Consider the following 15383-nt stretch of genomic DNA (forward strand, 5'->3'; position numbering starts at 1 on the left):
CCTCTTTTATAGCAAAAGAGAGGGGTGGGCACTCCATCAAAGAGACGCGAGCACTGGCCAATGGAGGCGTGAGAAGAAAACCCCTCCAGCCACTCAGGATGCCGGCTTGGACCTTCAAAATTAAAAAGGGAGGGGAGGAGCAATGGGGCTGTCCTTGGCTGGGCCCCGCCCCCAAAGCTGCCCACCTGGGAAGCCAGCCTTGGAGGGCGCTCAGTCTGAGGAGGCAGAGCGAGAGGAAGGGCGTCTGGTGCGCTCTGGGCGCCAAAGGAGACCCTGAGGAGGAGAAAGCCCTCTCCAAGGAGCCCCGGCCCAGGTTGGGGGCGAGGGACTCCGAAAGAAGGGCAGAAGGAGCCCCTTGGGACCGGTTCTCCCTCAAGGCGACCCCAAAAGGGGTTCCGGAGGAGGAGGAGGAGGAGGGCGCCCCAAAGAAGCAGCAGTAGCAGTAGCAGCAGCCGCCGCCAGGCAAGAGCGCATCCCCAGCGGAGCTGGCGCCTCCTGGCAATGCGCAAAGGGAAGGCGGCGAGGATGCTGGCCCTGCTCCTGCTCCTCCTGGCCGGCGCCTGGAAGGGTAAGCGGCGCCAGGGAAGGGAGCCAGGGGCTGGGGGCAGGTTGGGGGCTCCGGAGGGCAGAGCGAGGGCCAGGGCTGGCCCCTTGGGAAAGGAGGCAGGGCGCTTGCCCCGAGGCTGTCTAGAGGGAGAGCATCCCTGGCCAGAAGGGCAAAGAGAACCATGGCAAGGGGCCTCCTCTGGTCTCCTGCTTCCTTCAGTCTTTCCCTATGGACAAGTATTCTCCAGGGTTTCCCTCTGGACAAGGGTTATATTTATCATCATTACTATTTATTCCACTTCTGTGCCGCCTTTTCTGGAAACGGGGACCCGAGGCAACTCCCGAGATAAAACATTATTAAAGCATCATAATGAAAAATGTAAAACAATTAAAATCACCTGGTTAAAATAGGATACACGTTAAAAACATAACTAACTGTCTTCTCCAGTGTTTTCCTATGGGCAAGTATGCTCCAATGTTTCTCAGTGGGCAAATATTCTCCGGTGTTTCTCTATGGGCAAGTATGGTTTTTCCTCCTATATGCAAGTACTGTCATTTGTTTTAGTAGGTCCCCTTGCAAAGGATGACCAGACGTCCTCCTTTTCCAGGACCAGTTCTACATTTCCCACTTTGGTCCAGGAAGAATTCCAAAATGTCCTCCATTTTGAGCATGAATAAGAAGAGTTCTTGAAAGGTCTTGGAAGCCAACAAGGCATGCTAATGTAGATACGTTCTCCATTATAGTGAACTTACCTACATTAATGTACCTATGCCTTACGTCCATATTATTAATAGAGTGGTGTATGTAATAAAATACAGCTATGTGTAATATAGCTGTAAATAAACCATATGAAATGGATGCAGATGCACATGCGTGTTTTCAGCTTTCAGTTGGGAGTTCTTGAAAGGTCTACATTTTGCGGTGCCTTGTCCTCCTTTGCAGTTACGAATATCTGGTCTCCCTGGGATCCTGGGCTCTCCAAACTGGATTAGGGGAGAAGCCACCTGGGACAAAATTCTCCACCACTACTACCCTTGGGTGGCCATGGGCTAGTCACACTCTCTCAGCCTCAGAGGATGGCAATGGCAAACCCTCTCTGAAATACTGGCCATGAAACCCCTTTAGGGTTGTGTGTCTTCAGAAGGCCCACAACAGCAACAGTGTTACTTACCTCCCCCTGGCTTGCAAGGAGGTTTGGAAACCTGGACCCTGGGATTGTTTTTAAGATGGGATGGACTTAGCATTGGACAGTTTGTTATGAATGCTCCAGTTGGTTTCATGGTGTTTTACACTTTTGTATCATGTGGGTTTTTCAATCTTTTTAAAAAAAAATTATTGAAGCCACTTTGAGTCTCAATCTAGGGAAAAGGCAGGAGAAAAATAAATATACTGTAATAACAATATAGTAAGAACTACTATTACCAGCATGACATAGTGGTTTGAGCAGTTAATGACAACTCTGGAGACCAGGCTTGGCCATGGAAACCCACCTGGTGATGTTGGGCGAGTCACACGCTCTCAGCTTCAGCGGAAGGCAATGACAAACTTCCTCTGAACAAATCTGGTCCAGAAATCCTCATAATAGGTTTAGCTTAGGATGGCCATAAGTTAGAAACAACTTGGAGGCAAACAACGACAACAACATATGGCGGATGGAACAAGCTTGTTTTCTACTTGCCCTAAGTTGCCCAAGTTGACAGGCAGCTAGAAAGCACATACATATAAGTGTACATATGACTGGTGGCAGGTAGCTATTCTGTTATACCTGGGAAGGCTCAGTGACAATAGCTGTCTTATACAATTTCTTAGTGTTTGGTCATTTTAATATGCTTCTATCTGATAACTCCTCAGGAGTCTCAGCTATGCAGGAGTCTTAGTACTCCAATTTTTCAAGATCATTTTTAAACACTGTTATGTTTTAAACTATATAGTTATCACTTCCGATTCGCAATCTTGCTGTTCGCGTCCCTCAGTCTTTTGCAGACAGCAAACCAGGAGGGTCATAATGGTGTGTGGGCCTGAGGGCTGTGCGTGGGTGCGGGCCCCCCATTGAAATCAATGGGGCTCCAATATTAATGATATTCCCAATTCGCAGGGGGGTCCGGAACAGATCCCCCACAAATCAGAAGGAATGACTATATTGTACATTTTTACATCTGATTTTTTTAAATATTGTAATAATGTAATACTGTTTTAATATAACACTTTTCTATGTTTTTAATTGTACTTCTTAAAAATCTTGTAAGCTGCTCTGAGTCCTAGTTTTGGGGAAAGGGTGGTATATAAATAAATATTATTATTATTATAAATAATAACATAAATAATAATTTCAGTGTGAGTTCCAGCCCCTCCTGCTCTTCCAGGACCCATGCTTAGAAAGGTTAGAGCAGGCATGGAGTGTGTGGCAAGGGAGAGCTCATACAATTTGGACAATGGGGCCAAATCCTATCTAACCCCCCACACTCCTCTCAAACAGCTGAGCACAAGGGATACTGCTTACACTAGGGATCAACAAAGGGTGGCTGATGGGTCACAATTCCTTTTTCTCTGGGACGCTCCCAAAGCCTTCAGATTTCCCCTCATTACATTGTACGAGGAGGAGGATGGGTTGCAAGGCATTGCCTCTGTTGACACCATGTGTCTGTCCCATCCAGCTTGCTGAGCATCCCTTGTAACTAGGGAGAGGAAACACTTATTTGACCCTTGGACATGTTGGGCTAAGCAGCCGATGGAAGAGCACTGAGAAGCATTGGTTCGAACCTGCAAGGTCTCAAATTAAGTAAAGCATTGTGATGTTGTATGTTTACACACACACAAATGCACACATCCTCTCAGGTATGGTGAAATCAACACCGATTTATGGATTTTGGCATGCGGAACTGCTTTGATTCAGGGGTCTGACCTATAATGCTCTTGCCCAGGAAAAATTTTGCTGGTTGAAGTTTGGTGTATGTGTGTAAGCAGACAGAGGTTTTGTAGAAGGAAAGAGCTGCACCCTTTCACAATGAGAATGTCAGGAATTTACCAAGAAAAAGTACACCTGAGCATGTACTTATTCCCCCTTGTGTAAGTGCACATGGCATCAATACATCTGGAATAAGAACCAGGGATGCCAAGTGGGTGCAGTGGTACCCAGGATGTATAAGCCCCCAATTTACTCCCCTGTCTAGTATGTGTGCTTGACTTAAAAATTGCAGGAAAATATTCACTGAAGCAGTGCGCAGTTTTGGAACATCAAATCCCTCTATTAGGTTGTTCTTGCCTTTTTGAGTTTGCTGCTATTCTATGTTGTTGTTGTTGTTGTTGTGATGGTGTGCCTTCAAGTCATTTTCAATTTATGGCAACCCTAAGGCGAATCTATCATGAGATTTCTTGGCAAGTTTTTTGTTCAGTGGGGGTTTGCCATTGCCTTTTCAGGCTGAGAGAGTGTGACTTTCCTAGTGTCACTCAGTTGGTTTAACATGGCCAAGCCAGGATTTGAACCCTGGTCTCCAGAGTCATAGCTCCAAAACACAATGCAGAAATAATCCAGTTTGAGACCGCTTTAACTGCCCTGGCTCAGTGCTAGGTAGGTAGAGAAGCCTTTGAATTGTAGTTTATTGTGGCACCAGAGCTCTCTGACAGAAAAGGCTAAATGTCTCAGAAATCTACAGTTCCCAGAATTCCCTAGTATTGAGCCAGCACAATTAAAGCAGTCTCAGTGTGTTTTGGACCATAGTCCAAGGCTCTTGCCACTACATCATGCTGGCTCTCGGTATAGTCTACAGAGTGGTCTTTAATTTTCTCACAAAAAGAGGGTGGGGGGGGGAATCTGAGTTTGAATGTTTCACCCCAGTTTTCCCAGCACTCTTGGGCTAGCAGTGTTGAAAGAAAGTAAGAGAGAAGGTACAAAGTAAATCTAGCCAGTTGATACTCAGTGGCTTTACCATTTGCCAAGAGGAATTAAGATATTAGGAAATAAATCTTCAAAAATTGCATAGCATCTTATTCTAATATATACATCAAGTACCTATATAATGTTTCTCCTTAATTCCTTCATCATGTGTTCCATATATTTTCATAAAAACATCTATTCTATGCAACAATTTGTATTATGCTAGATGATGGAAGTTTAACATTGTGGTAATGTAAAGTTTGATGTATTTGGTGGAAAGATAATAATAATAATAATAATAATAATTTGTTTTATTTATATACCGCTATTCCAAAGATCATAGCGGTGAACAGCAAGTAAGCTAATTTGCCCCCAACAGTCTGGGTACTCATTTTAGCTTCCTCCTCGGAAGGATGCAAGCCTGAGTCGAGCTTGGGCCCTTTTGCTGGTCTTGAACTCGCAACCTTGTGGTTTCGAGTGAATGGCTGCAGTACAGGCATTTAACCACTGCGCCACCAGGGCAGATACTCAAACAAGTACACAAGATTATACTATGTTTATTATGTTTATTCTGTGAATATATTTAATAAGGAAATAAATCTTCAAGAGACCATTAATATGGTAACACTTAATATTTTATTCAATACTATTTAATATTTTAGATTTTAGATTTAAAATATGGGGGGGGGGGGAATTCCATTCTCCCTTGGAACCTTTGCCTTGCAGTGCCCACTCTCTCTGTGAGTTTGTCAACTAGCAGAGATTGGGAAATTATCTCTCTCTTCTTGTTGTTATTTGGGGGGGGGATGGAATGATGGTTGCCAGAGCCCCTCAGTTTACATGGCCAGTGGCTATATTGGCTAAGGGTTCTGAGTGTGTATTCCAAAAAATAATGTTTCTAATCTGTGGTGCATGTTTTTAATGTCATTGGAATAGCTCTCCAATTCTTCAGAAATAGGTCTTTCAGGGTTTCAGCGGATGAACTAGGAACCATTAGCATGTGAACCACACCATGAACCATGAGGTCTCTGAAGTGTTATTTGCTTGAAGGTTGGGAGTGGGGATTTGGAGAGCTTTAGTCTAAAAAGGCATCAGATCTTGTCTGATCTTCGAAACTAAGTAGGGTCAGGCTAAGTTAGTGCTTGGATGAGGGATCACCAAAGAGTGTCAGATGCTGCGGGCAGTATTTCAGAGAAAGACAATGGCAAAACACCTCTGCCTTAAAAAAAAACTTATGAAACCCATTGGGTTGGCATAAGTTAGCAGGTAACTTTAAGGTGCGTTACAGACCGCCCCTTTGGGGTAGCCTGTAGGCATGCCTTTCCCCAGTGTATCGGGGCCTCAGCGGCCAGAACGGCAGCCGCTGAGGCCCCGATCCGCCGCTTTCCGGGCCGTGGGGAAGCAGCAAAAAGCCGCTTCCCCGCAGCTTGGAAAGGGGTGTCTTTGGGGCTTCAAGCCCCAAGGACACCCCACAGCGGTGGGGAGGAGGAGAAAGGGACCGCTTGGCCCCTTTCTCCCTTGTGTTGCTGGGCGCAGCCGTCTGAAGGCTGTGCCCAGCGACGCAAAACAGCACCACAAACCAGGAAGGAGCTCCGAAACGGAGCTCCTTCTTGCTCCATGCAAAGGGCGCATTAAGTGCTCTTGCGCGGAGCGACGACGTCACATCCGCGCCACCCTGTATAGAGGCGGTGCAGTCATGACGTCGTCATGGTGGGCCCCATGTGGAAGGAGCACCGCCATTTTGTACGGACTCAGTCCATACTAGGGTTAGGGGGGTTCAGAAGCACCACCCCGTCCTAACCCTAGTACAGACTGAGTCCATACTTAAAGGCCCGTTTGTAACGGGCCCATGATACATACACACTTGCAGAGTCTAAGAAAAAAAGTACTGTCCCAAGGTGTGGGATTCAGTTTAGTCTCCACAGATGTGGAATAATGTTCTGATGCTCCTGCTATACATTAAGTGAGCTGTTATTACTTTGCAAGGAATATACAGCTCTGACTGCTTGGTTTTGTTTGTCTGTATTGCCTCCCAGGATAGAAGCTGAAGAGCTTCCAAACACTGTTGCCTTTTGTGTTTGCTTTGCACTGTGAATACAGCAGTGATTCCTTAGTGCAGTGGTGGGCAACTGCGATGGTTCAGAGACCAAATTTTGCTGGATGCAGCCAAAATTAAAAATAAAACAGTTGCCCCCAAATTTCATCATGAGAGAAATGCAGCCTCTTTAAAAGGCTTCTATGGGATGCAGTTCTGCCTTTTGTTTGATCAGATCAGAGGGAGTGGGGCAAGGGATTTGAGAGTCTTGGCACCCTTGTCACACTTCACCCACTTCTCCCTTACTGCTTTGCTTAGAGAAAATGTGATAGAAATGTGTAAAGTAAGAACAGAGCTCTGCAAGGCTTCAGATATGTGGAAGGACTCAAACATGCCAAGAGTTTTAAGCTGCAATCCATATGATGTGTAAGGTGGAAGAGTTACAGGTCTTGTTGATACCTGTGGCACTGGGGACAAGGACTTATATGTGCCAGTAACTCCATGAGTGATTTGTGGACCGCAGAGCTGGATTTAACTCGTCACTATAATACTTGCTTTCTGTGCTAGATCCTGCTCATCTGCTACATATGAATCTCTGTCTGCCTCAGAACTTGGCAGAAATTACTTTTCTGAACTTCAGTTCCCAAAATCCCTTTTCTGGACTACAACTCTTTAAGAATTCTGGGAGTTGTAATTGTAACTTTCCCAAGTTCTCTGGTCTTTCTGCAGATTTAAAATCAGCTTGGCAGCTTTTAGCTTGCACCAAGGAATCGTGTGGCTCTCCAGGTATTGGTCCTCAGCTTCCATCTTCCTTTACCATGGGCTGTGCTGGTTAGTGTTGATGGGAATTGCAGTCGAACAACAGCTGTAATTCTCACCACAATTTAGATAAACTAGACACTAGAGTGACCAAAAAAGCTAAACCCAATTTAGATGATGCTCAATCAAGGAAGCCACAACACTGAGCAGGGCTCTTGATAACAGGGTAACTTGGAGGTCTTTCATGGATATGGTCACCATAAATCGAAGTTGACTTGACCATAGGTAGCAATAGTAATAACAACATAGTACCCAACTTGAAATGAACCATAATTGGTGACTGTGGAAATGCTTATTATTTTTCCAGTCACTTGTTAATTTAGTGTTGCCCCGTAAAACATACCTTGTTTCCCTTTGGTTGATGCAAACTACAAAGAGCTTTGTTGGATGAGACCCAAGAATTTTTCTAGTTGAGGTTCCCCTCCCAGCATTCCATAGCATTAAGCCATGGCAGTTAAAGCAGTGTCAAGCTGCATTAATTCTGCATTGTAGATGCAGCCTAATTCAGCCAGTCAAACAGACAATTTTGGCTTTTGGAGTATTTTGGATTTCAGAAGTCCGGAAAGGGGATACTCAACCTGTACCAAAAATGATGAGTGCATCTTGAGCATATACAGCGTGCCCTTTCTTTTTGACTCAACTTCTTAAATGATCACAGATGCCCTAGAAAGTGAATTTTGACTGCTGCAGCTTTTCCCAACTCTGGTATGGTGATTTGGCAATCAGCTCTTTCCAAAATCCCATCTACTTCACCAAGGATGGACAACTGAGGCCACTACACTCCTACAGCCAACCAGCTGGCCATACCAATAGGCCTGTTGCAACGGGAAATGATAATATATCACTCCCAGTTTCATTTTCATCTAGTTTTTGCCTATTGGAATTTTCCATTGTCTTTGGTTATATGCTGTGGGTGGCTAGGTTTTGGATTTGTGGCTCAAAAACATGTGCTATGGTTATGTGGTTTTAAATTGTTTTGACCAGTTTTAAATTGTGTGTTTATTAAGCCAATAAATAGATTTGCCAAAAGAAACTATATTCAATATTCCCCATACATCTGGGATTTGGGACTTTCTGGTACAAAGAAGCTGACTTTAAGTCTCATTTGAATCCAGGCTTTTCCGCCTTTAAAAGGGAATTCCTTTTGTTGTGAGCGGAGGGAAGATCAGGTTCATTGCCCATTCCATTAAGTAAATGTTTTGATGTTAGTCATAAATAATGATGTTACGGTGCTTTGGGTTAAAACCTTTCTGTGTAGGACGGCATGATAGACTCAATAATCCACGGAAGAACTGCAAATGTTCTGGCTTAGTTGTGTCTCAGGGGTGCGAAGGCTAGAATAAATAGCTTGCAGCAGGAAAGTATTTCTGAAAAATATGCTGGAGAAATAAGCCTTAAGAGATGCCTGTTTCTTCAGAGGTTTGACAGCAGGAGCTGAGAATCTGCCCTGTTCCATTTAGTCCTATCTAACTGGTTTGGGAGTATTTCTTTAAAGACCACTAAAATGCTGTGGATTTCTTTTCTTTTTCCTTTCAGAAAATATTTAAATAAATAATAATAAAGCTTTTATTTATATACTACTTTTCCTTTCAGATCAAAGCGGTGTACATACAATAAAATTCTTTGACACATGTCAAATACAATATTAAAACCAATTATAAAACAGTTCTCAGAAATTCAGTTTTTAAAAACAGTGTAATTAGGATGGTAGGGATAACAATTATGGGTTGTCGTCTAATCTGGTTGGGGAATACTTTCTAGAGGGAATCAGGAGGGTATGCTAACTGGAAGAGGTAGGTTTTTAATGCCTTCTTGAAGGCTTCCAATGTGCAACTAGATTGAATCTCCTCTGGGAGTGCATTCCAAAGAGCTGGAGCTGTCATTGTATAAGCTCTTTGGTGAGTCGATACCAGTCTCACCTTGGGGTGTTCAAGTAACAGTTTCCCTGTTATTCTAAGAGTGCGGGGCGGATTATGTAGGGAGAGGCGTTCCCTCAAGTAACTCGGGCCCAAGCCATTTAGGGCTTTATAGGTGATAACCAACACTTTGTATTTGCACAATTCCCTTTATTAATTTAATTTACACCATAAACAAAATAACTACAATATTTAAAACACAGCAAGAAAAAAATGCTACAGCAGCTGAAATGACATGGATATGTGTGCTAGCTTCCATTTTAAACAAGTGTACTTTACATATATGCCAAAATACATACATGTTCTTTATGTATATACTATAGAGGACAGATGGATTTTTTGCAGAGATAGTAGTAGAGGAAATTAAATGTTGGCCCACAGCTCTCATGATCCTTTAGCTAGCATGGCTGGCTGGAAGATTCTGGGAGCGATGGGCCAAAAAAGTAACTTTCCCAAGCTCAGCAAGAAGTGATCGCATAGCTGGGCAATTTTGGACAGTTGTAATCCTGAAAAGTAACTTTATGCAGAAAAAAGGAATGTGGCAGCACCTTTAAGACTAACTAGTTTTAAATGTAGCATGAGCTTTTGTGGGTATAAATTCACAGGTATCCCCAAACTGTCCTGGTACCAGCATGGGGAAGGTCTGATGGTATAGTTAGAAATCTTGTGTGACGTCCTAAGGAGAATCCAGAAATGCAGGTGACTGTCTATCAGGAGTAGGGCATTTGTAAATCTAATGTGTCTTGACAATCCAGGATCAAGCCACCCCAAAAAACATTAAGGCTGCATCTGCACTGCAGAATTAATACAGTTTGACACAGCTTTAATTGCCACAACTCCATGCTGCAGACTCCTGGGATTTGCAGTTTGTTGTGGCAGCAAAGCTCATTGACAGAAGAGTAAATATCTCTCAGAATGACAAATCCCAGAATTCCATAGCACTGAGCCAAGGCAGTTAAAGCAGTGTGAAACTGCATTAATTCTGCAGTGCAGATGCAGTCTAGGCTATAATAGAGATTTGTCATAACAATATATTACTCCTGTGTGGAAAAGTATTCCCCTTGCCAGCTACTGTGGGAATTGTAAGCTGAATATAGACTGAAAAGGGGGAGTTGCCAGGAGGACTGTCAGATGATGCCATAGTCCCTGCTATTTGAAATGACTTGGGGCTTTGACCTTTTGAGCCATGATGCCATTATACTGCTGGATAGGACTAAATGACCATATTTATTTATTTATTTATTTCGTTTTTATGCTACCTTTCTCCCAGAAAGAGACCCAAGGAGGCTCACAAATAAAAACACATTAAAAGACTTTACAATAAAAACAATTAAAATCATAAAATAAAAACAGTATAAAATTGCAAGCTTTTGGAAACACTTCCAGTTCTGCAATTTCTTTAACTGGAGATGCTTATGGTTAAATATGGGAACTTCTGCATGCAAAGCGTGAGTTCTGCTGAATTATAGCCCCTGTATGTAGCATGTATTTGTAAAAGCAAGCTTCCACCTTCCACTATGCCTGGACAAGATGCCTAGGATCTCAACCAACAACAAAAGGGCATTTCATCTGTTTCCAACAAACCTGGCTCCCACTGGGAGTCCTGTATGAGAATGTGAGGAAGGATGGACTAGTGGATTGCAACAGGGCTTCTCATTGTTTTTCCTTCTTGCTCTTGCACTCACCTTGAATAAGTCAGCAGCTTGGTTCCATTGTGACATTCATTTACTGCCTCCAGGATGCTGGGCCCTCTTAGGAAGGTGGTAGATCTGTCCTAGGTCTAAACTGCACTGCAAGGGGGGGGGATGCAATGTGACACCACTTTAATTGTCATGGCTCAATGCTATGGAGTTCTGGGATTTGTAGTTTTGTGAGATATTTAGCCTGCTCTGCCAGAGAGCTCTGGTGCCACAACGAACTACAAATCTCAGGATTCCCTAGCATCGAGCCATGGCAGTTAAAGCAAAGAATGTCAAACTACAGTGCAGATTAGAACCCAGTCTCTACCCAGATCTGTCTAGTAGATTATTTTAAAATAATTTCACCTGTTCCATCAGATACTCATAGAAGGTGGAGTGAACCCCTTACTATTGATTCTGTCCACTATATGAGTTTGATAGCACCTGTAAACAGAGTTCACAGCAGTTACTTTTTTGGACTATGGTGCCTAAATTCTCCCAACCAGGATGTATACAAATTGTATATGTATACATGAGAGCCATCATGGCATAATGGTTTGAGCATTGGACTAGGACATTAGGGTTGATTCATGGCTCAGCCATGGAAACCCACTGGGCGACCTTGGGCAAGTCACAGACTCTCAGCCTCAGAAGATGGCAATGGCAAATCCCCTCTGAAGGAACCTGCCAAGAAAACCCTGTGATAGGCGAATTCCTTAGGGCTGCCACAAGTCAAAAATGACTTGAAGGCACACACTAACAACAACAATAGCAGAGATGGGCAACAACAGAAAGTCTGGAGGCCAGTTTTCAAATCCTGGGATCCTTTTGAGGTGCACAAACTGCCAAAAATGCGATAAAGTGGAAATCCCAGCAATTACCATAAGTCCACTTTGTAATTTTGATATTAAAGGTGAGGGGCTCGGCCTGTTGAAAAGATGAATCTCCATTCCTAGAAGCATCTTAAGAGAGTGGCATCTGATGTTGTTGCTTCCTCATGTTCTTCTGCTTCTTAGGCAGAAAACCAAGTGATGCAGGGAGTTGATGGCTGCAGAAACTGCACTTTGCACAATTTGATGTATATATTCTGTATGTGTGATCACAGAGTCTTTATTAAGACTGATAATATGCTCCCACAGCCTATACACAGGGCAATGCCAAGACATTTCACTGCCTTTGGCAAAGGACAAGGTTGTGTTCCCTCCCCATTAACATACAGATGCAAAACTGACTTGGCAGTTGAATTTTACTTGTGTCACTGGTGATGGGATACAGTATATTCTCTATTGCACCTGAGGCAGCAGGCTAATTTGGAGAGTTCAGGGCAGGCCAAGTGGCACGCACAGTACCGTTTTCCAGGGGAGGAGAGCCAAGGGCTTCTGCTAACCTTCCCTGAATCTTCTGCCTCCAACAATTTTCTCAGTTTGCCAAATGGTAGGGCTGGCCCTGTGCATATAGGCTCTTTTACAGGTTATGGCAAGTGTATGTAGAGTGGGACCATCGCTTCTTAAAGGGATATAGTTCTCCTCCATCCTCACTCTTTTGTGTGTTGTGTGTCCTGTTTGAAGAATTCTAGACCTGCAGGGATGGGGGAGAGAAAGAAAACCATGGTAGAAGAAGAGAAGAGGCCTGGAAGGACAGAGGTGGAAGGATTAAATGGGGCCAGAGGTGTCAGGAAGGTTACTATCATGTGGGTTAGTGTAGAAGAAGCAGGCAGCTGGCACAGGACATAGCAAACCCATTCGGTGGAACAAAAGCCTAGTTTGTTGTTAAGTTGCATGTTTCTAAACCTCTTGATGAGATCTGGATTTTATTGCTGTACCTTTTATATATTTATTTAGAGACCAAGCATAGTGTAGTGATTTCAGTGTTGAACTATAATTCTGAAGAGCAGGGTCTGAATCTCCACTCAGCCATGGAAACCCGCTGGGCAAGTCACACTCTCTCAGCCTCAGAGGAAATCAATGGCAAGTCTCCTTTGAACAAATCTTTCCAAGAAAATCCTGTGATAGGTTCACTTCAGGATTGTCATAAGTCAGAAACAACTTGAAGGCACTGCACACAATGATGACAACAACAAATGCATTCATTTGTATTGATATGAATGTACTAAGGAGTTTTATCAGTCTTGATGCTTATGTGCCACCATCCTTTAATTTTTTTAAGTAACTGCCTTAGTCTAAGGAGGCAGAGTAAAAATGATGAGCACAATCTCTTATTTAATCTGATAAAATACTGTATGTGTTGAAGGCATGGCACACAAGATCTGTCATCTGTTAGTATCATCATTGTCATAATTATCCCAAATGCTCCTAATAATATGTATACTGATGGCTAGGAGAGCACTAAACATTAGATGGTAGCCTACTTGTGGCCTTCGGGGCTTTTGTAACATTTCAACAGGTTCGTGTCTGGAAAACTCTGGCATCTCTATTTTTTCAATAAAGTAAGTTCCTTGATCTCCTGGTTGGACATAGAGTTTACTTACAGAGTGATATGACCTTGATAAAATCAGATTGGAAACAATGAAGCAAAGAAAATAGTAGAAAATGGATTTGAGATTACATTTTGTAAGTTTTGTGACTTTGTTTCCAAAAGGGAGACATTTGCCAATTTCCTCTGTTTAGGTTACAGCCTTCTTTTCTGGCAGAGTTATACCTTCAACAGTTGCATGACAAACAAGAAATAAAGGTTTGATGATGCCCTATCTAAACCAGTGCATCTCCTTTTTGGGGCAAGCTGTCTTAGTTGAATTTTATTGTTTGCTGGTGGTACAGCTCTTCAAGACACAGGAGCCGCAAGGAGGGAAAACATGGCAATTCCAGATGGATGCTGCATTTTCCTTCTGGAGAGGGCAAAGCAGAAGGAAATCTCCACCCTATCTTTTCTTTCCCACTGCTGGCTTGTTTTTACAAAGCCAGGCCATCTGTTGACGCATGCTGAATGTGCTGTAGAGAAGCTGTAAGTGGAAATGATGTAGCCAGACAGAAAGATTAATACAGATTGCTTTGTGTGCATAGTCACTGCTTGTGTTAAGAAAGCCACCTTCATTCTCAGAGGAACTCACAGCCCTTTTCATCCAGTCAAGAGACCCTTCAGAGAGAGGTCACCAACATATCATCCCTCCACCAAGGCAATAAATTAGTGTCTGTATAATGGGTGGGCAAACGTTAAGAGCAAACCCACCCTTTTGGGCTGCATCTTTTAAAAACTTTCTGAGTCTGTTGTGGCTCAGGTCAGACAACATGATTAATCAGGGCTAAGGAAGACTATGATTTGGCAAGTAAGGTGCATTATGAAATGGTGATTTGAATCTGAAGAGCAAACCAGCTTTGGTAACTATTGTTTGAAGTGGGTTTGTAAAGCATAGCTTGCTCTAATGATGGTTTGTGTAATGTTGTGGACAAGCCATGGCTCCAGCCATCACTGTTTCCAGAGGCTGTTACACAATGGAAATGAGCTTTGAAAGCTGAACATTTGGAGAATGTTTGTCCACTTTTGTTTTTCAATCCTAAAACATGATTTGTCTGTTGCACAATTGGAAAGTCTATAAGCTGTTTTATGTAAGCTGTGGTTAACACAAAATCACAAACCATGGTTTGCAATGTTATTTAAAAAGAACATGGAAATAGATTGGATGTAACTCCAGACCAAGGTTTATTGTGATATCTGAACCAACTAAATCTGGTAAAGCCTGGTTTGTAAGAGGTCACCAAACTGGGCTCTTGAACAGTGGTTTTAATCTGATTCACAGGTCCCAGTTTGGATAAATTATAGCTTGGTGCCACAAGACACAGACCAAGGCCTGACATGTTGCTGCTTCGTCAGAGGCTAGTGTTTTGGACAATATCTAGGGCTTTTCAGGTATAGAAATCAATAAACCATACACACCATAGATTGTTTGTCCAGATGGAGTATAACTCATGCTTTGATTTAGTTTAATAGTCTTTTTAAATTGTATTTGTAATTTTTACACAGTTTTATCGTTAGGTACATATTGTAATTTTATTTTGTACTGTTGTATTGTTGTATTTTTTTGTTTTGTACACTGCTTTGATCAATGCGGAAAAGCAGTATAGAAATAAATTTTATTATTTACTATTATTATGCTTTGGAGTCTGTACTGTGAGTAGAGCAAACCATGGTTTGCTATTATGGCTGAACCAAAGCACTGACTGTGATGTGTCTGCTTCACTGAAGAACTATGCTCATTTTCTTGGGTATGTGTTCAGTCATGTGCACATACAGCTCTTGCCTCACTTGAAATGAAATGATAACCTAGAACAGTGCAATTCTCTTGCCCTCCCCCCCTTTTTTTCTTCCTGTAAGTGGACTAATGGAATTATTATCCATTTCCCAGTCATCTCAGTTCAGAAAAATCTCTCTTTGAATCTTGCTTGAATCCCTAACAGCATCTGCCAGTACTCCAAAGACCTTTTACATGACATGAATATATGTTCATGCTTTATGCTGAGTTATGTCAGTGTCTTACCCCAAATTGTCTAAATCCCAG

At 42.8% G+C, this 15383-nt stretch overlaps 1 protein-coding gene across 1 annotated transcript in view; it reads left to right on the forward strand.

Annotated features, from left to right (window-relative positions):
* Positions 1–198: 198 nt before the first annotated feature.
* LOC121930875 (cell wall integrity and stress response component 4-like) overlaps positions 199–15383 on the forward strand; it is a 74156-nt gene continuing 58971 nt past the window's right edge. The window contains exon 1 of the mRNA XM_042467824.1: positions 199–568. Within this exon, the coding sequence (XP_042323758.1) occupies positions 502–568 (67 nt within the window). The 5' untranslated portion in view covers positions 199–501. The remainder of the gene's footprint in view (positions 569–15383) is intronic.

The sequence above is a fragment of the Sceloporus undulatus genome, chromosome 5 (genome assembly GCF_019175285.1).
Source record: "Sceloporus undulatus isolate JIND9_A2432 ecotype Alabama chromosome 5, SceUnd_v1.1, whole genome shotgun sequence".
Classification (NCBI taxonomy): Eukaryota; Metazoa; Chordata; class Lepidosauria; order Squamata; family Phrynosomatidae; genus Sceloporus; species Sceloporus undulatus.